Source organism: Xiphophorus hellerii, chromosome 18 (genome assembly GCF_003331165.1).
Source record: "Xiphophorus hellerii strain 12219 chromosome 18, Xiphophorus_hellerii-4.1, whole genome shotgun sequence".
NCBI lineage: Eukaryota > Metazoa > Chordata > Actinopteri > Cyprinodontiformes > Poeciliidae > Xiphophorus > Xiphophorus hellerii.
The window spans coordinates 25,189,251-25,216,805 of NC_045689.1; the positions used below are offsets into that span (position 1 = coordinate 25,189,251).

Genomic DNA, 27,555 nt, shown 5'->3' on the forward strand with positions numbered 1-27,555 from the left:
TTTCCATATTTTTTGGATTTCTGCCTAACGCACATTCAAGTTTTAGAAACCGTCAGTGTGTGGTCTCTCCCTTGTGGCATTTTAAAGCCAATAATGTCGTTATTAAAAAAAGTAGATTCAACCAACAGTTAATTACGGAGATGATTTGAGAAGAACGACCCCGGCTCAGGTCGTCGGGCTCAGGAATGCGGCAGAGTGAAAGTGAAGGAGACAGGCGACGGTTTTCAGGGAGAAATGACAACTGCATCATGGAGACGAATAAATTTGGAGCCTGGCCTGTCGGCGGAGCAGGTGTAAAGGAGGAGGAAGCGATGAGGAGCTTGACAGTCTGAGATGAAAGTTCAGATTTATGAAGTCGCCGGCAGATGTGACCTGCTGCTCCTCCAGCTGCAAGCGGCGGCCCGGAGCAGCGCAGCTGGTGATGAGGCGGCAGGTGGGAGGCGACCGGGTGAAATGTCAGACCTGGATCTGGTGCAGATGACGCAAAATTCAAAGTAAAAATGATTTGAAGCAATTCATAGTAAGGATTATACGTTTTTTAGCTTTTATGTAAGATTCATTGATATATGTAATGCAAAGAGTATTTCTAATGTTCCTTAAAATAGGGAAATATGTTATATGTGAGTATTGGATTTAAAATTTTAAACGCCAGAATGCCACGACGAGTTGAGTTACTGGATAGAACCACACATGGCCTGGTGTCCTTCTGACTTACCTGCCATTTTAATATTGTTGAAGGTTTTCATCCATCCATCCATCCATCCATCCATTCATCCATCCATCCATTTATTTTCTCCCGCTTTATTCGGGGTCGGGTCGCGGGGGTAGCAGCTTCAGAAGGGAGGTCCAGACTTCCTTCTCCCCGGCCACTTCTTCCAGCTCCTCGGGAATCCCGAGGCGTTCCCAGGCCAACAGAGAGACATAGTCCCTCCAGCGTGTCCTGGGTCTTCCCCGGGGCCTCCTCTGGGTGGGACGAGCCCGGAGCACCTCACCAGGGAGGCGTCCAGGAGGCATCCTGACCAGATGCCTCAACTGGCTCCTCTCAAAGTGAAGATTCCAGGTTTTATTTCCATATTTATGGACTAAATTATAATTTTTTTACATTCTGCAGTTTTTTATATGCGTCTGTCTGAGATCATTGCTGGATAGTAAATTGTGTCCATCACTCATCTGACCCAAACTTTCAAACAGCCTGAAGAACAGTCCATGCCCAGCAGCCATAAGGGCATTAAAAGCCGCCAAGTGCCATTTATCACCCAATTTTATTTTTGTAATTTCATTACATGGTTTCTATAGTGACAGTAAAGATTATTAATATTATTAACTTCCCCTCTCAAAGAAAATCTCTGAGGAATAACCAGGAGTGATCAAGACTTGAGCTTATAACCTGAAAAAGGCAGAAAAAGTCCTGGCAAATCAATAAAAAGCTACTTATCTAAAAAAAAGTTTTGCACCTGCTCTCCTGAGGTCCTTTGGGGAGAAAGTTTACGGTGTGAGAAGATGAGGACTGAGCTGTACTTGCCACAATGACAAACTTAAGAACACGGTATCGGTCACTCATGGTGGTGGTGGCATCAAGCTGAGGGTCTGTTTTGCTGCCTTTGGTATTGATGCATTGCAAAAACAACAACTTGATAGTTTAGCTTTTTACACCACTGGGTGTTCCAGCAGGACAGAGATCCCGAATATTCATCCTAACTGGTTTTTAAGTTGATAAAAAAGAAAGGTCAACGTTGAGCTTTTAGAAAGGTCATGACAAGTGTATGCAAACTTCTGACTGGAAATTATCTCTTTTTTTGTATGATTGTTGTCTTCTGTGTGAAAAGTTTTACCAGGATTGCTGAGAACATTTTCAATCCAGGGAAATCATGTTGTAAGGTTACACCTTTTTTCCTGTGTTTATAAACCAGAGTCACTCTGGTTTGGACTCTAACATGAGATCTACGTCCACAGTGTCTGTCAACATCCATCAGACCAATCACTGCGGCTTCCTGTCTCAACGTAATGCCTGAACTGCTTCTCCGTCTCTCTGTTGTCAGGTAGAGGAGATCCGGGGTTTTATCGAGACTCTGGCAGAGAAAGTGGAAGAGGTGAAGAGGAAGCACAGCGCCATCCTTGCCTCGCCAAACCCCGATGAGAGTAAGGCTGCTTGTTTTTTCTATTTCAGTTTGTCGTGATTTGCTCCGGGAGCAAAAGTTCCCGATGCCAGAACCGTCGCAGTTCTGATAAATGCTTCATTGGGATTTAAGTACCTTGGTAGTTAGAGCAACACGGTGCAGAAAGCAAGGCACCATTTATTCTCCACGTCCTCATGGTTCTTTATTACCAGACTTCTATAACTCAGACCATATATACACCAATCAATAAACATGAACTCTTACACTTATTTATTGTCTGACTCTCAGGCTTTGTTGTTTTAGTCATTAGCTTGGAGAACAGAAATTTAAGAAAAATCACACGCCTAGAGTTTTATTTAGATGTATTTGCTTCCAGGTGGCTGAGGGCCTCACCTGCTGGACTCAGGATTTAAATGAGTGGCTCGTTTCCAGACCTCTGCAGAACGACTGAGCGCTAATGAGGGAATTCAACCATTTGAATCTGATTTGTTGGAGCTGTACGTTCACAATGTGACCCAAAAACAATTTTTTTTTTTGCTCAAATGCAACATATATCCGACTCTTTTTGCCACAGTCTTTCCACTCCCTCAAAAAATTCGATTTGCACCACTTAAATATGTGGCACTAAGTCAGATATTTATCTGATTGTTTTCAAAGCATCTGGAGTCTGAACGGTCACATTTTATCCAGCTGTTTACCATTGATGTGAGACTTTATGTTCCTGCACTAGAAGGAACGAGATGTAGTAAATCCAGATGAAAATTATGATTCTGAACTTATGAAGAAGTCTGTGTCAGTGAAACGCATCCCATCACAATCAGACCACTTCTGGTTCTGACTAGATTTCTCTGCAGAAGTTGCAGTCAATAATGTTCCACCAAAGACCATTTCTATGAGTTGTCCTTTCTTTTTATTAGCTTCCTTTGTCTTGTTATGATCTTGTGACGATACTGTCGGCTCCTGTTGCTGAACAAACTTTAAAATCGATCCATGCACGCCTCCATCCAACATTACTTCCACAAACTGAGCGCTGCTGTGTGACGTCGACGTTCTTCTTCTGTGGGTCGCTTTGGGGACGCAAACCGTCGTATGAACGACCATGGAGAAAAATTAATTAAGCTAAAAATTGGACCTGCTGTGTGAATGTAGTCTAAACATTGCAAGATGGCTGCTGTGTAGGACTGGAGGTGGACACGCCTGGGCTCATTTTTCACATCATGTAATCTGGCGTCTGACAGACATGTGGACGTTTTTGAAAGTTTATCCAAGCTGCATCTCTGTTGTGAAATAAGCATGAAAAGTAGAGTTGTTTCAAAGTTTTCTTCTAACGGAAATCTTTTAGGCTCTTAATCAACGTAGCTCTTGTTTATCAAACTTGGCTGATATCATTGTTCTTTATCTTATGTCTGAAAAATAAGCAAAAAGCTGAAGGCAGAAAAATGACTCCATCTTTTAGAATGTGAGAAAATGATTCGTCTGAAAAAGCAGGAATCTGAGCTTAAACTGAAGTCTGTAATAGACGCCAGGAGACCTTGAAGATGTTTGGTCCACCTGTCAGCTGCCTCTTTGCTGTCCAGGAATTGAAGCTCCTCCAGATGAGTCTGACACTTTTGTTTGTAGACTTTTTTTTTTGTTGTTTCCGCTCTCCAATTATTTTTATGGCCAGTGTTCCCACCCTCTGCTCCAGGCCTCATTTTCTGTCTGCACTTTGCTCATTTTAAGGCACTTTCCACTTTGCCTTTGTTCAGTCGGTGCAGGATACTTCAGCCCATCTGTCCTCCTGTCTCTTGTCTTCACCGTTTTTCTTCCTCACCCATTTATGCCAGGGCATTGATCTAGAGACCCCTGGTATCCTGGGGGGGGGGGGATTTTTACTCCTACTAGCAAGGCCGCCGATGCCCTTTTCTCCCACTGATTCCCCACCTTCTTTCTACCTGAAAAGGCATTGATCTGCTTTCTGGAGATTGGCCCTATAACTAGCCCTAACGTGACTCTGACAGGCGGTGCAGAGAGCTGGGAAGGCAATCAGGCGACGGTGCTTCATTTTTCTTCGACAAGTCGTTGTCTGTATGACTGAATTTAAAGCTCTGTGTTTGCGTTTGTCTGGCTGAAAGCAGCAGATACAAACCAGACAACAGATTGTGTCACTCGTTACTCAAATGGAAATCCTTCTTCTGTCTTTCTGCGTCTGACGGAGGCCCCTCGGATAACACCTCCTTTATCTGAGGCGAACCTTCATCTCTGGATCCCCCTTTGTTTCGAGAGCTCATACCTAAACACCTTGGACTGATTAATGGATGTTGTTTGGGCGACACAAACATAAAGAGCATAATTTAATCAATATATTTCACCAAGCCCAGCAGTGACAGCACTGCCGCTGAAGGTCATTTTCGGTGCTTTTCATTTATTTGTCTGACAATATTCGCGTCTGGGAGCAAAGGTGTGATGAATGTGTTTATGACAACACACAGTGGCTTTGCTTATGCTCTTAAAATAGGAAAAAGGGGGGAAAGGCAAAAACTAATATTAAACATCACCACTAGTTTATGATAGAAGTAGCAGTGCTTTACCCTGATAATGCATGATGGGAAATGCAATGTCCTTATCCAAATCTCTGGAAGTAGTTTACAACAGCATCACTCCAAAATCTATGCACTTTGCTCATTGTGTTTTCTTTTCTCCAGCCTAAATAATGAACCACATGACTGAAATGCATGGATGTAGCAGAAGTGCTAAAGAGCAACAAGCTCTTTTTTTTCCTGCACAAGCTGTTAGTCTTTCCTCTGCTGACACGTCGTCTGCAGTCTGCAGAGGAACGTGTCATCAGACCCATTTGCACGCTGACATTTTAATGTGAAAACATACCATCCTGTAGGTTTCGCTCCTCCGGCACGCTGAAAATGTTTAACAGATTTAGCAGAAACACAAATCATGTTTCTAATCTGCTCGTCTTGGTTTTTTTGTTGCTGTTTTCTCATCATAAACTTTAATATCCCCCTTCATGAAAGCCTGAAAGCAGAGTTTGCTATATATTTTTATACACATAACCACTTATCCTTGTAGGATCATGGGGAGGCCAGTGATAATCTCCAGCCATTTAGTGAGAGGCCATTTATAGCTGCAGTATGTAACTTTTATTAAAAATATTTGGTTTTTGTTTTACATATTTGTTAAAACTGTAGCTATGTTGACAGATAATCTGTGGAAAAAAAATCAACCTCCTCCACCTCCCTTCTATTGAAGAATTATCCCGCTTCAGACCAAAAACAACCAGCCAGAGCCAGGAGGAGGGTCTTGGTGCTGTCAATCTAGCTTGTGTACTCGCTGTTCAAGGAGGAAGTGAGTAGCACTGCTTCAGACAGGAACAGCCGTGCCAACAATTTGTCAGTATTTCAGATATTTAAAACCCAGAACTAATCAGTAATTATCAATATCGACTGAAATGGTACCCTTAAATCGTGATACGTTTTTCAGCCGTACTGTCCAGCACTAGGTCCATGTAAACTCAATCAGGTTCTGTCCCAGTTCCCCCAGTTCACCGCAGCATTGTGCTGTTAATCCTGGGCCCCTTTCAGGTGCCTCTTAATAAGCACAGAGCTGTTGTCACATGCAGCCTCTGTGTAATATTATCTTCTCTTCTGCATTAAACATTATTCCATATCAGTTTATCCGCCTCCCCTTTAAATGAAGCAAAGCAAATTCCCTCCAGGGATTTTCAATTTATTATGTGTGTGTGGGTTCCTTTTTTTCTGTCAGCATCTCTGAAATGCACTCAGCAGTTCTGTACAGCAGGAGTGGCTTCAGCAGCGATGATGGAGCAGGTAATCATCAGAAACTGTATTTCCTTGGGTGCTGAACAGAGACGATGCAAAATAAGTTAGGATGATTGCGGTATTTGTGTTGTTTGTTGGCTTTGAATGGCACTGCATCTCGTTATTTTGTTTTATGGAGCTGTGGTTTATAGATTTAAAAAACACGGGGTCAAAGGTTTAGGGATGATTGCTCTTCCTGCTGCAGCATCATTACACCCAGGGGAGAACAAGGCTGGAGGAGACTGAGAAGGGCATTTTTAAGAACTTAAAGCCTTTGATCTTTTTATTAAAAATGGTCTGCTATGGATTTCTGATACTAATCATAATTTTACTCTCTAATATCAGGTTCAGTTTTCAGTGAAGTGTCTGAAGATTTATTTGTCCTCTCTACATATTACAACTGAAATCAATGAATAAAGTTTGATAAAACTTTATTCAGCCTGATTTCAAATCCAACGACGACACTGTTATTTAATCAGATCTCTAGAAACAGTTTGATGTATTTAGCCGCTAAATTTCACAATAACACTCAAATATTATTAACTTACTTTATCACTGTCATCACGGACTCTTCCTTTCACCTCTAATACATCAGACATTTGGAAAATCACAGAGACGCCAAGTTCAATGGTGATTTAAAAACATTTCTTCCCCCTGTATGTCCTCATAAACCAGCTTCACTCTGATTTTGCCTCTCCCTCTAACACGATAATTGCATCCTCACTCAACTCTCTGTCAACATCCGTCATTCCAATTACGGATGCTTCCTGTCCAAGTATCCCATCTAAAGTATTTCCTTGACAAAAGAGATCGATGTGCAGTTTATGAGGTCACTATGTACACGTTACCATGCTAGCATGCAATATTTGCTTAAGGAACTTTCAGACTAAAATTAAACCACCTTCAGCACCACAGGAGCGTGGAGTCTGGATCCGTATCAGGAGGGTTTTCCATCCATGAATCAAGCAATATCAGGTGCACAACCGTTACTGGATCGGATCCCATCTTTAGTTTTAATATCACCCTTCACGTCTTCTTTGCAGCTACATTGGAGCTGCACTCCCCGCTGATAGAAATGGATATGACAGAGTCTCTCATGTTTGCTTACACGATGCCTTACAAAGTATCAGGATATTTCATCCCGTTTGTTTCTCCGATACTGCATGTATCTGTTGTATTAGTTCCTCTACAGAATCTCAACTCAGAATAATCTGGACTGTGTTGTCTGAGTACATTTATCAGTGACGTTACAGAAATACGAGCAGACTTGCTTCACGTAAATCCACCAGGGACCGACTGAAAACTGGGAAATGAAAAGTCCAGGTAGTGATCTGATTCAGATGCTACAGGGTGAAAAAGCTGCAGAAGAATCCCCTCAAACATCTTGCAGCTGAAAGTGGGGAGTGAGGCAAACTTAAGATTGATGCTGGCGAATTGGAAATGACAACTAAAAGCATTGCATAAAAGTTATTTTAACCAGTGGAAGTAAATCTTGTTAATGTAACATTTTTATGGAAACATTTCTTAAAAATGTACAAAATGTATGAAACTTATTTTTTGCCAATGACGTTATGACACATTGGGCATTTAAGAGGGGTTAATAAGCACAACTTATAAGTTGACAACTTATTTCACAAATTAGTTCATAACAATGTCGCTAATAATTACATCTTCAACAATTTAAACAAAAAATAAAATGTCTACTTGGTGCAGAGGTGGCATGCTGGCCTGTTTGTTCAGTTTTCCAGCTGCCTCACCACGCCAGTGTTGCTCCAGACACACAGAAGAAACAGGAAGTTGCTTTCAAATGTGCTTTGACTCATAAAGTGTTTTTTAATCCAGATGGAAACCTGAGCTGTGAGTGTGAGCCCAGATAGATTGATCTGGGTGCTCTTAATGCATCTACATCCTGCATGCTTTAAAACCATTTGAGTAAAGCAGTTCAACTTAAGACCTTGTTGTTGTACTTGCCTCATTTCTGACTTTGCCACAACAAACATTTCAAGTCTTAAAGTGAAATAGTTTTAAAGTTGTTGCAAATCTAAACGGAGAACCTTGGATTGAACCCTCGCTTTTGTCAGCCTGTAAATTGATAAACTGTGGTGTTTACTGGAGGATTTCTTTTTTGCTTCATAAATGTCACAGGACAACAAGTAGATGATATAGATGTTGTAAGTTTTTGTCCACATTTTATCCACATACTTTCGAGCCAGTTAAACCACACATCTATGAATCCGCTCTTTACCACTTAGACATAAGAGTTTATTTATCAAAAATGTTTTCCAAGCACTTAGAACTCGATCCGTCTGACATCTCCGTTTGCGGAGAGCATCTTCTCTCCATTAAAAGTGCTCAGCTGGCAGCACTGGAGACGGCTGTTTTAATTGCAGCCTGTGAGTGTTACTATTTCTGGTTTTAGTTTTTCGCCAAGTGGAGATCTGTTTGCCAACGCGCCTCCACCCTCAACCAAAAGTACCCTCAGCTGCCTTCCTTTCTTCCCTTTCCTTTCTTCTCTTTCAGCTGCCGATTCCTTTGTGCCTTATCTCTTTTCATTTCTTCCTCTCTTGCCCTTCTCTCATAACATCTGAGCTGATATGTAGCCATGACTTAAAGCTGCAGAGAAATAACATCTGTGAAAGAAAGGTTAATCGAATGTGGACGATGACGTCCAAGGCTAAGCACAGACACAAAGACAATGGAGGTCAAAGCTAGTAAGATAACGCGTTCGCTGGGAGACAAATCGTGTCGTTCACTCCACGTCCCCTTGACCTCGGAGGCAGCGATGGTGTGCGGAGATTCGTGCTCTGATCCTGATTACAATGTTAGTTGTTTGGAGGCTGAGGGAGGTTTCAAAGTGACAGCAGCGTTACCATGTTAACTCAAAGTAACCCTGATGTTCCGCGTAGGAAGATGTTGGTGAAGAAACAGAGATTTTCAGGGAAGAAAATGAGGTTGCAACAACACAATGATTAGATACAAAGACTACTTTGCGTTGAGAAACTTTAGTCTAAATTTAACTTCTGAGATGGAAAGTTTCTCATGTCTTGCTCCAGACTCATCCTAAAATAAAAAGTTGATGACAGAAAACCAGGCAATTTAAATGAGATATACAAAAGTTACCAACCTGAATAATACCAGCTACAAAAAGGATGTGTTTTTTCTTTGTCTTATTAGGGAATATTCATCTAGATCTCAATATGTATAACAATGAAACCTTCAAGTTAAATTCAGGTATTTTTTAGATTACAGAAAATACAGAAATTCCACAATGTGAACCAAATTCATATTACAGTTTTTTTGTTCTACGACTATTCAACTATTAAAAAACGATGGAGCATCTCATCAATAATTAAAACCCCAAAACGTAACTTTGGGTTTGGGTTTGTAATTAAACTGAAGCCTGTTTACAGAAAGAAACGCATTTAGCAGTCTTGCTACTTGAAAATCGCTACAAATTGAAAGCTTTTGTTATGATTGTTTTAATTAATGACTACAGGTAAAAAATAGGACCGATTCCAATACATATGCTATGTTTTATAAATACGGTATGGGCTCTCTTTTCAGCCAAATGGTGGGTTTGTTAAAAAAGTTAGAAGCTAAATTAGCCAAATTGTTTCAAATTGGTATTATTCAGTTCTCGTAATGCCTGACTTGGTCATGAAACAAACTAATCAAGCTAAGATAAATATTTTGTGCTGAAAAAGTCTTATTTGTTTTTAGTAGGTATAGTTTTTAGTGCAAAATGAATGAGGTTTTTGAGGGAGCACATCTTCGTCCGAAGTGTAATGCAGTCAGGTTTTTGGGAAATGCTCACATGTCATTGCCTACGGGGGTCAGACGGAGACATGAAGGTTTTTAAAACCCCCAGCGATACTTTAGGGGTTGAACTTTATCTGTGCTTTCGGTTTGCCGTTTGCTGTGCTCACACTGTATTCCAGCAGAAAAGCAAATGTTGGTAATGTTTGAGGGATGAGCTCAGATTCTGCCTCTCTGACATCTGGACTCTAGACAATCAATAAGCAGAGCAAACACACAATGGGCTGGTAATACATTTACAGAGAGAGCAGAGGGAGAAAAGAGAGAAACGGATAAAAGTTGGAAAGCAGATTTAGAGCGGAGAGAGAAGCAGCTTGTTTAGTGTCGAACAGTCACACTATCTGTCTAAATGTGGGACCTACTGACTGATAAATATGAAAAATATTCAAACTTTAGCTTATAGTATACGTTTCTCCAGTTTGACCACAAATTAATCTGAAATCAAATCCTTGAGTAGCAGATTTTGATGCTGTCTCCTTGTTTCTAATGAAAGAATTGCTCCAATATTGTGCAATAACACCGAGCCAAGTCACATCCGGGAAGTTGAAATTTTCTGAAACAAAATGCTTAAAAGAAAGTCTGATATATTCTAATCGCAAGTTGGTGCATGTTTGCTTCGTAACGCTCCAACCTAAGGCCACTGGTACAGAATTAGTTCAACACAGCCAAAATAGCCTAAACATTTTCACTTTCCTGTTGAAAGAAACATAAAAATGTTAATTTTCGCAAGAAAAATTCAAAGCTGCAATTTGATATGCATTTGTGGCCTGTGTTCACCTACATGGATCACTCACCAGAGAATTGAAAATAATGGTCTGGGAGGGGTTACGACCTCATCATGCCTATATCAGGCAGTTCTCCAAATAATCTTCTGTAAAAAAAAAAAAAATTATCTCAGCTGGTGCGACGTACAGGAGGGTGTGGACCCCTGGGCTTGAGCCAAGGTGTGGGCCCTACTTAATCATCGTTACACAGTTGCATATATCTATAGATATAGATAGATATCTATCTATAGATATAGATAGGTATCTATATATATATATAATATAATATATCCCTGATTTCTTTCCCTTTTTGTGGTCGGCGCTTGGCCGTGACTTACTTGTGGAACCGATCCTATCCACAAACCTTATCTACCTACAACGTCACAAAAATCAGCAAATCGACATGCTATCCTCAGGTCAGTATGAGCTGGGCTCCCAGGTTAGCAGGCACAGCTCCAAATTGCACATAGATTGATGTCTGGAAGACCAAAGACAGTTACGCATTTTCTGAGTTGTGCTTCTACTGCAATAAAGACTTATTGCACTGAGAAATCCTGAAGTCTTAAAATCAGATTTAGCAGTTAGCTGAGAAACGACTCGATTGGATTGAAGCATGATTGTACTGTACAATACCTGCAGTATGACGAAGACATCTAGGATTTTTTTGTGCACAGTTCTTTCTGACAGCACAGGCAAAGATGTGTCTCTCAGTGCGGACGGTTCTGTTTCCTACACAGCAAAGCTAAAACTGGCGGTGGAGGTGCCGAAAGTTGTGCAGATTTCCAAAGCAGTAACGTTACAGCTTAGTCTTTCACGCAGAAAGATTTTCCAAATTTACCAGGATCCAGATACGTTGTTGTGGAAATCATGGAGACCACAAGTGGACCTTAATCTTTAATGAAGGTAGCTTTATGTATGGGTCAGTGCAACTTGAAATCCATACAGATTCCCTTTATTTGTCCTATTTACTTGTTTATGACTCCAGGATGACAAAGCCCATTATTCCTGTGAGTTTCTGTTGTCTTTACGGAATCCGTCACAAAGCAGAGCAACAAGAAAAATGGCAGATATAACCAGGTGGAACCCGTTTTCTCCTCCGTTTATCTCTTCCAGACCTCGAAAATGAAAAACAAAAACGTAAAACCAATCTGAATTTGTTTCCCGTGCTCACAGATAGCTCCCACATATCTCAGTGCCTCGTAGCATCTCTCCGGCTCTCCTTCCTTCTGTCACTTCGAAACCATCTGAAGCTGCCGAGAAGACCAACGGCACACATCTCCATAGCAACGCAGTCTTAATGATGGCAACAAGCGTGACCTGAAGATTTCGTCTGAAAACGTCTGGGAGAGGGACGGCGTGTGAAGCCACAGCTCAATTGAGTCCTCAGTTCTGGCCTCTAATTTGCCTCTGTCTCACTTCTCCTTCCACTCGTTCGTCTCTGGCAGCACTCTTCCTCTTTTCACACGGCAAATAATGAGGCTGAATGGATACTTGATCTGACAGGTTGGCTTCCTCTGTTTGGTTGCCACGAGAAGCAAATCAAATCTAAACCACTTAAAAGACACGCCGCACACACTCAGAAGCACACTTACACCGCTTGTAACAACCTGAGACCAACCTCAATTTTGATGTTATTATCTCTGTGCTGCCCTGTAGCCGCCCTCGTGGAACAGAACAGGTATGGAGAAATAAGAGAGCGCTTTTTCTAAATCTTACACCTCTTTGAGTCTCTGGTTAGGCTGTCCTCTTGTTCTCGCACTCTAATGTTTGTTTTACACCTTTATTTCATCTTTTAATATGATCTTTTTTGTCTTTTCTGACAAAGACGGCGAATGCTTGCAAGTGCGTTGCTTTCAAAATTGGTTGTTTTTTTCAGCCAATGCTAAATAATAAAGACATGGAAGCGAAGCCTAGCCTGGTGGTTCACGGAGAGAGGAGAGTGTTGATCGCAGGTTCAGGTGGTGTCAGACTTACAGAGGACGAGAAGGTGAAGCAACAATATTTGCTTAATTTCTACTCTACTTTGGCTAGATTAAATTAGACTAGATTAAATTGTTTAACCCGCAGTCTTAGTGCGACGCTCAGGAAGAGCAGCAGATGTCAGCCGACAGGTGACCCATCAGCGCTCCAGTTCGGGAAACATCGAAGAAGCTCATAAACCGACAACCTGCCAGAACCGCACACAGTAAAAAGATCTGCTGGGATCCAAACGACCGCTCTTAGAACTACGAGAAGTTCAAACTCCTGTCATTCATTTTTATCTTACAGAAAAAGCGCCAAGCCACCAAATAAACAAAAGCAAACTGACCAAAAAGATTTAGGCTTTGGGTGCCCTTTGACCCCCAGAGACTCACACAGATGTGCGCTACGTACAAGATGTTTTGGCACAAAAAAATCTTTTTTTCTTCACAATTTTGTTAATAGTAAAAAGGGTTAAATAATAAAAAATCCAGAAATTATTCTTTTCTTTTTTTACTTAAAGGAAGATCTCCAGGTTCACAGAGTCTGTACAGCTGCAGGCGCTGCTGCCCTCCGATGAAATCCTGCAGGCGTCTGGGCATAGTTCTGAACTTTAACCGTAGGAAAGAGTTTTATACATAGAGCAATTTATTTTAAATGTTTTTATCATTTTTTTTTTAAACTCTAAATATAAACAAATGTTACTACAGTACTTCAATGTAAAAACATTTATTTTTGTAGGAATTGCTACGTAAGAGAATAATATCCTATTTGAGAAACCTCGTGACCTTTGCTCATATCGACAGGCCCACTCCACTCCACTCCACTCCACTGCTGAACTCATTTGTCATCACGTCTGTTTCTGACCCTGACAAACTCTTTACTGCCCATGTAGCAACTTCCAGGTTAAGAGACAAAATAGCTTCACACAGATTTATTCCAAAAAGAAGGAAATATTGTGTATGTTTTGTGTAGTCTTTTTTCTATCTTTCTGCTCCTTTAACCTTTGGAGATAGTTCCCTCTCATCTTTAGTAGGAAGAAATGATCGACAAAAGATACAAATAGCTAAACATCATAGATTCTGTTGTCATTAAATACCAGTAGGTTAATCCAGTTTTGTTAAAAAGACGTAACCTGAGCTTTTTTTGCACTGAATGTAGTTTAAGATTCTTTTTTGTTTCTAAAATGTAGTTTAAGAATCTTTTTTGTGAAAACCCTCCACAGACAAAAAGACAACGTTTTTTCTGGCAGCTAAACAATCGACAGAAATTATCTTCAAAGCTTTATTGTACTGAAAAACGTGGTTCATAAGTTTAGAGTATAAAATTGATTAAAACATAGTACTGATTGTTGCAATCTAAAAGCCGTTAGCTTATTTTCATGAACAAATGGAGTAATAAGAGGCTGAACCAGAGTGCCATTTCTTTATGAACCGCCACCAAACAGCCGTGGCGGTTCAGGAGTCTAAACGATTTAGACATCGTTTAGACTCCTGAACGATACCGATGGATTGTTTGCGCCTCGACTTTCTCGAATATTGTTTTTGTAGCACTTACAGATGCAAAAGTATTTAGTACTGCTGGATTTTATATGTTAAAATATTCACATTTTCTGTATCTATTTGCATAAATTTACTTTTTGGAGCAATTTCTCTCCTTTGTTTTGAATTCCCTTGATTCTCCATTTGCCTTTTACCTAATTAGAAAACGAATCAGTTTCTCTGGGATCTGCTGTTTAAATTTAAGCTCTAATTCCTGAACACAACATGGATGTGTGGATTATGGCGCTTTGTTTTTAGATGGTTTAATTATCAAACCCTGCCTGACATTAAGGCATTCGTATAGAGCAGATTTGCAATGGACGTTTAGAGAAGAATATGATTATCTCACAATTTATTCCTTATTGGAAAATAGGTGCAAATATTGTGTTTTAATAATTGAACGTGTGCCAGTGACTGAAGTCTCCTTCTGTGTAATCAAATCTTCCACTGAGGTTATCGGTAATTGGGTTCAGATGTCTGCAGTGAGTTTTGGTTCAACAGGTCTGCTGCTGCCTCTAATTTATCTTTGTGATTTATGCAGCCTTAAAGAAGCAGGAAATATGCAGAAATAAACTAATTATAAAGAAGAACTGCAGGCACTTCACTTTGACTGAATAGGTCGACTGTGCCAACTTATAAGGCCTCGGTTTGTGTGTGTGGGTGTGCGTGTGGGGGTGTGTGTGTGGGTGTGGGCGTGTGTGCGTGGGTGTGGGTGTGTGTGGGTGTGTGTGTGTGTGTGTGTGTGCTGTCTCCCAGCAGCTTGTTAATAGGGATTTGGTTAGTGTATGACATTTAGATGAAAAATTAGGTTTTCCCCGTGTGTGAAACTGTAATTAATGCTTCGGGGTTACTACTTTTTACACAACTGTGCAAAAGTATTCACAATATTTGAACTTTTCAACAGTTTCAGCACATTACAGTCACACATCTGATGCATTTTATGTGATAGACCAACGTAAAGAAATTCCTTTTCAAATCTGAAATGTGTTACATTCTATTACGACCCATTTATTCAACACTCTGGTTTCATTAACTATCTTCAGCAGTGAACCAGTAAGTAAATGAAATCGCCCTGTGTGTCATTACATCTCAGTACAGAAGCTGCTCTGTGAAGATCTCAGAGGTTTTTTAGAGTATTAGTGAGCAAACACATGATAGGACAAAAACGCTATGAACCAGCTTAAGGCAGGGTTAGGCTAGAAAACAAATCATAAGAATTTGAAAACTGTTTAATTTATTCTCTGACGATGGAAAGAATTTGTCGCCAAAAGAGCACTTATTGGATTTCCTGCTAAGATGTTCACGATGAGAAGTTGACAAGATCTCCAGCTCAGATTGTTGACAATAAACTATGAGTTGTGACTCTACAACTTATTGGAGAAAGCAACAAGTAGCAAATATACATATGCTTAGAGCTCCAGCGGTGGTCTAGTTCAGTACTTATTCATGCTTTAAAATGACCCAGTTAATGTCCAGACCTACGTAGATCCAGTTGAGATCAGGAAAAAATGTTGCGCACAGTAAATTTTGCAAAGAAGAATTTGACAGGGAATTCAATTGTAGCTGTAATTGCAGAAAAGGTGGAAAATATTTATTTATTGTTTTAGTACCTTCTGTCATCTGTAATATTTAATTTTCTGATACTAGAACAGCTGATTGCGGTTTTCTGCAGTTTGTGTGTTTTTATCATGCTTTGTATCAAGTGATCATGTAAAGCTGTGGCCAACTGGGGAGCGATGCTGGTAGTCCATGAAAAACCAGCAGCAACCTGAGCTGAAGCTGATCAGTTGTCGCACCCAACTGGGAGAGAGCATCTTCGTGCGTCGCTATCGATTCTGTCTCCATGAAACTGGTGGAGGTACAAAGGTGTCGGACGTCTCTTCTCACCTCTCCTCTTTCTTCTTCTTCTGTCTCCGTCTTCCTCAGAGACCAAAGTCGAGCTTGAGGACCTCATGGCAGACATCAAGAAACTGGCCAACAAAATTCGCTCTAAATTAAAGAGTAAGTCATTGTTTGTCTTCGTCTGTTAACGTTGTGTTGGTTAACAAAAATGTGAGCCTGGGACTGAGACACATGGGGTTTGGGTGTTGTCTTAAACAATATGGAGCAGTTCATTTAACAAACGAAAGACAAATAGTCAGGAATAAAATCAGATGTTCCTGTTTTTGTGCGGAGGAGGTTCCCAGTAGAGGAGACCTGCTGTTCAGACTGTGAGGTGCTCAGCCTGCAGCAGCTCCCAGACAGCTTCATTTATTCATGAAGGTTTCGTTCTCCAGAGGCAGAAACATGAGTGACTCTTATTACTGAGGTGCTGATGGCCGGAAGTCGTAATTATTTACATTTCTGTTAGTAACATTGCAGTCAGTGGTCTGCAGGTTCTAGCTCGAAGTTCAGATTAAAATAAATCAGATCACACCAAATAGACTTGGGTTCTACATCCATTTGACTCGCTAGCCACAAGTGATCAATAATTTTAATTATTAAAAATGTTCTGGATTTGTGTATTGTTTTTTATTCATGCAACAGAATCACTCTAATGGTGCGAGTTTTTTTTCTAGTAGTGGGACTTGATACAAAATTTGAATCAAGTACAGCATGTGTAATTATTTAAACACCATTAATCGCATTTTAACCACAAACTATAAGGTGACAAAATAAATGTTGTCAACTCAAAAACACATTTTGATGCTAAATTCTTGAATAAATAGGCATAAAAGCTCAATCACAAACCTATTTATAGTTTTTAATCTGCTATTTAGGTTTTTTTTCTACACATTCATCTCCAGCTGATCCACATCACTGCTGCTCGCATCCTGACTAAAACCAGGAAAATGTAGCTCAGAAAATAGACCATTAGATACTGATGTTGGTCTATAAATCGCTGAATGACTTAGCCTCAAAATACATGAAAGACTTGCTATTCTTGTATTAGCCTTAAAGCAGCATCAATTTCTATATGCCACTCATCTGGAACAAACGTCCAGAAAACGTAAAAAGTGCCGAAACCCTGAGTTGTTTAAAATCAGGGCTAAAAAGGACATTTGTTCAGAGTTGCCTTTGACTGTTCTAGTCATAATATAAACTGAAACATCATAAATTTTAGTCTGTAACCCGACTTTTCTTCACTTTCATTCCTTAGACTGTAGATCATTATTATGTTTTCATTATGTAAATCACTTTGAACTGTTTTTTGATAAAATGTGCTAAATCATTGCTATGTGACAACTCTGCCTGTCTTTATTTCATTCATATGTCAAACTTCGCACTGCGACAAGTCTTATGAGAAAACACAATTTCTCTGTTGATTTTATACCGATTTATTATTCTACTGGATGCAGTCAGAAAAAATCTGTCGAAAGCAGACAGATGGCTGAGATTTGGGGAGGATGCACTGCTGCAAATCAGCTGTCGATATTTCTTATGGAAGACATTTGTTCAATAAAAAAAACATTTGAGAAGCATTTTGTTATATTTTATGGAGCACTTAAGTCCAAAATTATTCATAACTCTGGTAGATTTAAAAGAACAAATTAATAATTTCAAAATACATTCAAGAAAGATTCTTATGAACGACGAATACATACTAAAACAAGGACTTTAGGGAAAAAAGAAGCAACTGGGGAATTAATTAAATTAATAATTGATTCTAGAAAGATTGCAAAATTAATGAAACTTCATGGAAGATTTAAAGGAGGAATGAATCATCAAGAAAGGATTCAAGAAAGAGTTTTATCATAATTAAATAAAAAAAAGATTGATGTGAGATTAAATAAAAGAACTATATAAAGCACTAATTAAAAAGAATATTTAAACAATAAAAATGAAACAAATTGGAATAATAACTTAGAAAATTATATAAAATATGGTGCATGCAGTGCAATAAAACTTGAATCAAAATAGATTTTTTTTTCTTTGAGTTTGAGTTAATTGAGTCAATTGCTGATCAAGTGTCTTTATTGTTATTTTCTGTTGTTCAGAAACAGAACGGCCCTAAATGGCCGGTTAAACCTGTATATTATTCATTATTGTAAATATACGTATGTACATAACTGTTTTATTTTTGTTCTTTGAGGTTTTTAAGTCATTTTATTTTCACTCTGGATTTTAGTATGTACTTTTTTTTTTTTTGATCGTTGCTTTTATAAAAACCCTTTATTGTTGTTTTCTGTTGTTCAGGTATTCAGCAAACCATTGAGCAGGAGGAAGGGCAGAACAGATCGTCAGCTGACCTGAGGATACGCAAGACACAGGTAGAGTTCAAGCAAACACCAAAGGCTTTAGGAACATTTTCTTTGTAATCTAACTGCAGCTATTTTTCCTACTTGGATGAAGTATTTCTTCTTCTTCTTCTTCTTCCTCGCTTCCCCAGCACTCCACGCTGTCGAGGAAGTTCGTCGAGGTGATGTCGGAGTACAACACCACGCAGTCGGACTACAGAGAGCGCTGCAAGGGCCGCATTCAGAGACAGCTGGAGATCAGTGAGTAGCTCAACTAATGCACACCGAGGACAGGTGATAAATTGTTTCATGGTAGTTAATGGTTTACTATCAACTCCAACCGAAAAAAGCTCTTTTTGAGGGGAGAGGGGTGTGGGAGGTTTTGGCACTAAAACTCTCCAGAGCAGCTCAAATGTGAATTGTCTTTTTCACTTGTTACAATCATTCATGCTCTGAAATGTAAAAGTAGGATTTAACTGTGCTCTAATTTAAAATTAAATCTGGACAGCAAAAGTATCAGTGACTTGCATTTTGTTGAACCCGAATGCTAGAAGACCAGAGAAAGAGGGGTGAAGTGAAAAGTTTTAATGATGAAATAAAAGGATAAATTACTTTTAAAAAAAAAACAACTAAAATTGGGCTTTTTAAAAACAGTGGGATCCGTGACACTGGAACCAGGTGAGTAAAATTAGGAGAATGCTGAACAGCTAAAGGAGAAAATTGATCAGAGAAGGAGACTGATCAGAGGAATCTGAATCAAAACACTCCAGGAACTTGAACGTATAACCTGAAATGTAACAGAAACAAGAACTAAGAAAGAAGCCAAACACTAAGGAATGAACCATGACTAGACCTAAATGATAAAGAATACAGAAAAAAGAAATGAAAAGAATATGGAAAGACATTAACAATGATAAACAACTCAGAAAAAACTTCCTAAAAACAAAAGATAACCAAACACAAACACAGCCTGTTGTTACAGAATGATATATTCATCTATTTTATATTATATATTTTGAGTTATATTAAGTTTTTGCCAGATTGTTTGAAAGTTGTTTTTTTTGTTGAGACTCTGAGTTGATGCCAAAAACTTTAATCAGTTACTTTCTTCATGTGAGAAAATATGCCTCATTCATAAATTTTCTTTCACAACCGCGTATTCAAGGTTCAGTTCACACAAAATAAAACTGAAATTATTTGTCTTTTTCGTTCAAGAACTTAATTACAGTACCAGAGGGCTCTTTGTTCTCATTTTATGATTACATAAAATTAAAAAAAATAAAGCTGCTTTCGTTCCCACTTCGTTTGAAGTGACTTTCAAAAGTATCCACCTGTTTTATGGTTTGCATCATTTCACTTAGCATGTCTACAGCTTTGAACATTTCATTTTCTTTATATTGCGAAGCAAACAACAAGTAGGAAAAATAGAAAACTTCAGCGTGCATAATTATTCTCTCCTCTAAATTCACTGCTTTCCATAATCATCTGTTGCAGCAATTACAGCTGCATGCAAGTCGCTTTGGATGATTTTCTCTGAGCTCACTTCATCTTGACGCTGGGATTGTTGCCCATTCCTTGAGGCAAAACAGCTCCAGCTCCTTCAAGTCTAACAGTTTCCACTGGTGAACAATATTCAGCAAACTGCAGAATCAAATTTTTCTCTCATTTTGGAGATTTTTGCTAATTTCCTCTGCAATAGGAGCCTAAACTAGAAGAAAATGGACATTGAAAATGGACAATTTATACAGAAATTGACAGAACAACGCATCATTTCTCCCGCCAACCATCACAAGAGCGATGGGCTTACTTTGGCAGGATTAGACGTAATAAAAGTTTCCAATTTATAACGTCATTTTAGGAGAAACCAGAGGCATATTGAAGAGACCATTCCTCAAAATCCTGAGTCAAGGACAACAAAAATACATGAAGATTTTCTGATTCTCTGATCAAGCTGTAAGCAGGCTAATGGTTGCATCATTGACACAACAAAAAGCAACAGAGAAAAATAGTTTTCCTATTCATTTTGGTTAGTGAGATCTTGATTTTTTTTTTTTTTTTAAAGATTTCTATGAATTTGTTGATTTTCTGTAAAACTGTTGAAACATTTTTCTTTTATTTTGCAACATGAGTTATTTTGAATATAACTGTAAAATGACGAGGGGCTTGAGGAACTTTTGACTCATTTTAAAATTAATTTTATTTAACATTTGAATTAGATCAGCTCTGGCTGAGATCTTAAGTGCATCCAGATGATGATCAGATGAAGTTCCTTGTTCATTTCCAGAAGGTTTTAGCAGATCATTGTGCGAGTTTGGTTTTATATCACTTTAATCTACTGCAGCGCAGAAACTTTATTTTGAAAATATCACACTGCAAAAACAAAAAATCTTACCAACAATATTTTTCTAGTTTCTAATGTAAATGTCTTAGGTTATTTCACATCTTTTCCATGTTATAAATGAAATAATCTTCAAGTGGAACTAGTGCTTTTTTTGTCATTATTCAAGAACTATTGATGTAAAACAAGCTCCTATATCTTGCTGAAAAGTTACTTGTAAATTAGTTTTGTCTTATTTCAAGTGTACTAAAATGTTTGCACTGAAAACTCGACCAAAAATACTTGGCAACATTAAGATTTTTTCATTTTGACTTTACTATTAATATTCTTTTTTTTGCCCTTTCTGTTATTCATTTCAACTTTTATTTCATCATTTTGACTTTTTTCTTTGGCTCTTCTTAAGCGTTGTGTTTTTTGGACACTTGTGACCAGTTTCCAACAATTTTCTAATAAACAAAACCCTACAGTAGAAGGGGAATCTGTTTTTCCTTCTTCGGCAGCTCGGGTTTCACTTTCGCTTTTCTGTCGTTTATTTGTGTCTCCCTGGCGGAGTGCGCCACAACAACCGCTTTCAAAATCAAATCGCTTTTCATCGACACCCACACACACTTGGACGCTCTCAGCAGGTTACCGCAGCTCAGATCTATGCTCTCCTCTTTCCCGTCGCGCTGAATGTGTCAGATGAACTGACAGGTATTAAATATAAGCTCTTCAATCCTGGACCGGATGGACGATTCCTCATTTAATACATGATGCAGTCGCCTAAATGTAGACAAGGCATAAGTGCGTCCATGCAGAGATGAACGCCATGACTTATCTAGTGGTGGTAGCCGAGGGAAGACCGGACACATGCAGCAAGTTTATCTCCACTCTATGCGCCACTTTCTAGACAACAATGGCGCTCACAGCAATCTGTGGGTCTAGTCAAAGGACAAAAACACACCTTCTGAAGTCAAACACCTGAGTCACTTTTTCCTTGAGCTCTTCCAGATGCGCTCGGGTTTGAGTTGTCAGCTGCTGGAATCACAGGAGGCTTTCACTGTCGCCAAGGAAGGGATCACACACAAGCATCAATGGAAAAAAACACACACAGAAAGACAGGCAGCACTTTGAGTACGCAAGAAAAACTAATTATTTTCGTGTCCGAGGGAGGATTTTCCCCGTTCTTTAAATTCTGTTCGTCTAAAGATTTCATTCCTTGCGTCGTTCCAGCTCCAACACCTTTCACTGGTTTGTGTGTGAGAATCGATAAAATGTCACACACTGAGGGAAACATTCAGTGTCGGTATTGATTCTACCGCAGCTTCTCTCTTTTCCCCGCTTACCTCCACTCTGGCCTGATGGGTGCAGACATGAAAAGGACAAGAAAGAAATGCCGGAGCGCCCTGTAAACGTCATGTTGGAGGATTTCAGCTCCAACATAACGATGGCTCTATTTAGGGTTGTAAAGTCATCCATCCGTCCGTCCAAATAAATCTGTTTGTCCACTAATACGTATGTAGAAATGTATATGTTGGTATTTTAGACCTTAGTTGTTAGTTTCTGTGTGCTGTAAGCAGCCAGGCCGACCAAGCCGAGGAGAGGTTGACCGCAGGCGTTGCAGGGTGTCTCTCTGACATTTGATTATTGTTTTCCATTTCCCATCGGACCGCTCCACTAGCTGCTCGCTCCGGCACAGGAAAATGACTTTGATGTGGTCAAACAAAGTCTTCCTCACCTGCACAGCAAATCTGACTTGAGCTCTAACCTTTCATATAAGATTAACAAGAAAGAGTTAATAGAAGCATTCTAATTATTGACGGGGAAAATACAACCATCGGAACCTTGAGGACCTTTTTCGTCTTTTGTTTCTGCTGCACAAACGTTTGTGCTCTCTGCTCCTCGAGGACGATGCTTCTGCTTCACCAAACACAGGAAATGAAATAGTGCAATTACTGCCAGCAAGGTAGTATTAAAGATTTAATAACCTATGAACACTATGGGTGTAGTTATACTTCTCAGCTTCATATTGGACTTTTCAGGGTTTGGGTCTCCATGGTAACAATAACGAGCCTCCCTTGGAGCTTGTAAGGGCTTTAAAGAAAACGACGTGTCTGCGTGTGTGTGTGCTAATGCTTTGCATGTAGAAGGTTTTTATAAATAAATTGTAAATGTGAACTCAAATAAATTCCTAAGCTGTTTAGTGAAAATATATGACCACTTGATGCCACCTAAATGGAAATTCACTGGTGTGAAAAGAGTTGATTTGTTTCATAAATGTCTAGCCGAGTGGGCCTGAAGTCTTGTAAAGTTTGACTGATGCTTCATCTGTGTTCTTTCCAAAACAGAGGGTTCGTTTTCAATCTCCATCATCCTCAAAGTCTTGGTCAGACGCACGGCTACGCACACACTCTGATGACGTCGTGGAAGGAGGCTTTTGTAGTTGCGCTCCTGCTGTTTGGAGTCTCACATTAGAGCAGTGTTTGAGCAACCTGCCTGGACAACTGCATAATCTGAGCTTTCCAGAAACCCTACTTTCCACTTTTATGCTTGTGTGGTGAACAGGAAGAAATTTGGGGAAGGCTATAGTACTCGCTATCAATACCATAATCAGCCCACCCCGCCTTTTGCTCCTCTTTATTGCTGTAAGCTCAGCTTGGCTCACTGTGAGGTTTTTATCACACACTGAGTTGCGATAACTCATCTAAATGCTGATCGTTTTGAAAGATTTTCTACCAATGCAAAAGACAACTTTAGAGAAAATTAATCTGTTGCTCTTTGGCAGAATAACTAAAAAATATTTAGGTTTTAATGCAGTTTTGAACTTTTATTAGATTTAATAGGGAGCCTTTCTTTTAGGAGATTATTTAAAGGGGCAGTATCATGTAAAATCGACTTTTTTGAGTTTTACATCATGTTACAATGTTATTCCCTCATCAGAAATATGTCTGGTCTTGCCTTGACTCTTGCATGCATGTTTGAGAAATCCTGTAATCTCCTCCTGTAAAAGAATCTCTTTAGCCTCCCTCCAGTTTTTATAGCGGGAATCACACAAATAGAGTTTCATTCTGGTGGTTTCACTAGTTGTCTTGGTTTCACCAGGACAATGAGCCAGCATGTGCTAAGTGGAATGCAGCCATCATTATTTATAAATACACACAGTTTTCCCTACTGTGGAACTGTGGAAAACAAATGGGCAAAAATATAATTGTTCTGTGTTTTTTAGATTTGCGGTAGCCTAGATTTTGACATTTATTTACATACAATACATCCATTTAATACTGTTAAGCATCACTTAATATTGCAGTTCGCTAGGGTACTGCACATTGTCCTACTCCACAGATAATCTTTATGTCGACACAACCCTTAAAGATGGTTTTATCCCTATGAATATAAGCGAGCACTAGGGAGATTTCCATCTGCAGACCAGCATCCTGAGATGTATGGCAAGAGAAAGGAGGCAGGCTGAGGACCAGTGAGTTTCTAGATCCTTGAATACATTAGGAAGATGCCTCACTGTAATGAATTGCTAAGTGAATGTCTAGAAACCTAGAGTGCAAGAAAAGGAGCAGGTGAGACCATCATCAAGCACCAACAGATTGAGGAAGAGTTGAAGAAAGTTTTATGAATGGACTGGAGGAGGATGCAGAGTCACTACTGTGTGAGGCAGGACAGGAACAGTAGAGGTCAGGACCTGCCACACCACACTGGAGTCAAGATGCAGGCTGTATAAAAATGACTAATCTAGCATATAACATCAGGGTGTAAAACACTGGTAGGCAAGCCTCTGTAACCAATGTTATACAGGACTTTATCTGTCGAGTGCAGCCCGGAGGCTCAGAGAGGAACTACAGAGGTTGTGAGATTAGAGGCCTCAACGGTGTGAGTGTTTGTTGGTGCATTTGGCCTTTTGACCCCAAGGCTGGAGGAGTTGGTGCAGCTGGTTCCAGTACTACCCTCTGAGACCTCCAGCAGAGAACAGTCCTAGGAGCAGCAGCTTCCACAAGGCTGAAGTGGAACCGCCATGTTGGATTTGGCAAATTCGGAGTTATTATAAATATATATTAAGAAGATTGACGCATTACACCAGAATATTGTTCATTACTATTAGGTCAAAAGAAAGCTGACATAGTTATTCATGCTTCTTTGTTGTTGCTGTGTTATAGCATATTTTTGTGACTTATACAAAAACTAAACTTCCCTCCACAGCTAGAAACTATCTAGAAACTAGGTTTTCAAAAAAAAAAAGAAATGGAGCAAAAACTTCTTGTGTGAGCTGCACGTGGACCAAGCAGAGATTTAATATGTGCATGGAAACGATTTCGAAATGATGCTGACAACATCTGACAGAGACGTGCTGTAACAGTGGGAGTAATGGACCTCCAGAGTAGCAACTCTGCAGGCGGTTTCCACATTCACACTGTAGGATATTACAAGAGATGTAGAAAAACTGTTCATGAAGTAGGGCAACTCTGCTGGGGCAAATAAAAGTGGATGAGGAGCAAATGCAGCAGGAAGAGACGGTGACATACACAAGGATTAGTAGACGGAGGGAGACTAGTTACAGAGAGGAGCTCAAAAACAAGAAGCTAAACTATTATGATGTACCTTAAAGTCATTTAAACACACTGACAGACTGATTTTAATAGAAAAATTTCTTTATTCAACAGAAGTTTGCATACATTTAACATCGGCATGAATGTCACATTATGGTTTTTATCAATTTATTTGAACCAACACAACTTATTGTGGATTCCTACATCAACGTAGTCAAAATTACTCAATAATTAAAAATATGCCTCACTGAGTTGCAGAAGTTTCCCACATAATTCTGGCTGCTTTTTTTAAATTTTTTTTTTTTATCTCCCCAGAATCGGAAAAGTTCATTTTAATTTACTCTCTCTAAATAACAACATGTCTTCTAAAGGATTGAGCTCAGAGCCGTTCCAAAAGCTTAAAGTTGGTGAGCTTCCCTCCCTCTCGCTCCAAACCCGTTTGGATTTGTGCGAAGCATGAAGTTATCAGCGTCAGACCCAAACTGCCATCTTCACCCTCACACTGGAAGAAATTGGATGTGATTTTTCGGGACAACCATGAAACTACCAAGGTTTCAACTGACTATGAATTGGAAACGACCAATGTCAAAACCCAGAGTAAAATTAGTTTTACATCATCCCAGACTGAAAAGGATTCTGTCCATGAAAGGAAACTTCTCTTGTAGCTTTACTGGTATTTCCAAAGGCCTTCTGGATCAAATAAGTTCAATTATTTGACCTTGAAGACAAGAATGATCTTTGGAGGAGTCCAGTTGAAGCTTTCACAGAAGAAGCACTTTCCCAAATGTTGAGCGGGAAAGTGCTATACATATATATAACTATATGTAGTTATACTTACATTACATCATAACAAAAAAAAATAAATAAATTCAGACATTTCATGGTTGAAGTCGATTTGTTGGGGAGTTCTCTGCTTGACTCGTCTTTATTGCAGACAAGATGTATAAAATTATTGTTTCGCTCATGTAAGAAGTCATATGAGAGAAATGGGTGTTAGGAAAATCATTTGTGGAGATTTTTTTTTGTTTTTGCAGTTAAACATTTGTCTTTAACATGTAAATGATAGAATAAAACCTCTTATTGTACCAAATTCTTGCTCTGGCACATCGATTTATTTCACAGTGAATGTTGGCTGCTTTGAAATTTTTGGTTTCTGCATGAGTGATGAAATAATTTGAAGATTTATGTTAAGCAAACTAAATTTCCCTTTGCATCTGATGTCAAAGATGTTATACCACTTTAACATGACTTTAGCTTATTAGTCTGTTTTTTCCTATTTAGCTGGAAGAAACACTACAAATGAGGAGCTAGAGAGCATGTTAGAGAGTGACAACCCTGCCATCTTTACCTCTGGGGTAAGTGACTCTATTGGCATTTTTAAAAAAGTATTTTATTCTGTCTTGCTATTATTTTCTTGTCTCTATTAATCCTCAGATAATAATGGATAACATCACCCAACAAGCAATGAATGAGATCGAGACGCGGCACAACGAGATTATCAAGCTGGAGAACAGCATCAGGGAACTTCATGACATGTTCATGGATATGGCCATGTTGGTGGAGAGCCAGGTGAAAACCACACTCCTTCCCTCTGTCTCGCTGTCCAGCTCTCCAGAGATAAGCTTTTAAAAGGTTTTTCCTAATTTAGATTCTTTATTAATCTTCAGGAAGCTGCAAGTTTTAATTTGCAGACAATAAGTTCAGTCGTAGCATGATTTCCATTTCCATCAGGTTCTCCATGCTGTGTGTCTTTGTACTGTTTTGGGTCAGACCAGTTTTGGTTCGAGGACAGTAGGCCTTTATTTATTAATTTTTAAAGTTGCTTGGATTTCAGGAGACAGCCTTTATCTGTGTAACTGCTGCATAAAAAAAACTCCACTGTCTTGTTAAGGTTCTCAACTGTTGAAGAAATATACAGCTTTTCAGACTTTTACTTTTTATATTATCAAGCTAGAAGCATTTATAACTTCACTCAATTGCAAATGCTGTCTTGTACAAACTGAGTGATTCAGGGGATCATTCAGATGCTAATCCAGAGACGTAATTCCTTAGATCCTTACACACACATCAGTAATCCTTCGGTGCAGAGTTGTGTCTGCTGTCCTCAGTGAACTTCAGTCCTGCTGTTTCTGCTGCCATGTCTGACCGCAGGAGTGTGGGCTGAACTCCCCACAGAGAATACCCACATCAGCAAATACCGCGCACAACATGGAGGATTAAAGAAAAATAAAACGCATCAACATTTATTTTGATTTCGTGATTTCTTGATGCCATTATTAGAACAAATATATCCATCCATCCATTTTCTTACCCTAGTGGGGTCTGGAGGTGCTGGTGTCTTTCTCCAGCTGACGTTTCGGGCAAGAGGCGGGGTTCACCCTGGACAGGTCGCCAGTCTGTCGCATAGAACAAATCCTACTCGCATAAACCTAAAACTTTTGGCATGACGGATATAA

At 39.4% G+C, this 27,555-nt stretch overlaps 1 protein-coding gene across 4 annotated transcripts in view; it reads left to right on the plus strand.

Annotated features, from left to right (window-relative positions):
• The window catches only part of stx1a (syntaxin 1A (brain)), a 60,228-nt gene that overhangs the window by 25,877 nt on the left and 6,796 nt on the right, over window positions 1–27,555 (plus strand). For all 4 annotated transcript variants that reach the window (XM_032590572.1, XM_032590570.1, XM_032590573.1 and 1 more), the window contains exons 3-8: window positions 2,040–2,139; window positions 15,936–16,010; window positions 18,186–18,259; window positions 18,379–18,487; window positions 26,381–26,454; window positions 26,534–26,668. In XM_032590572.1, coding sequence (XP_032446463.1) covers window positions 2,040–2,139; window positions 15,936–16,010; window positions 18,186–18,259; window positions 18,379–18,487; window positions 26,381–26,454; window positions 26,534–26,668 — 567 coding nt within the window. The remainder of the gene's footprint in view (window positions 1–2,039; window positions 2,140–15,935; window positions 16,011–18,185; window positions 18,260–18,378; window positions 18,488–26,380; window positions 26,455–26,533; window positions 26,669–27,555) is intronic.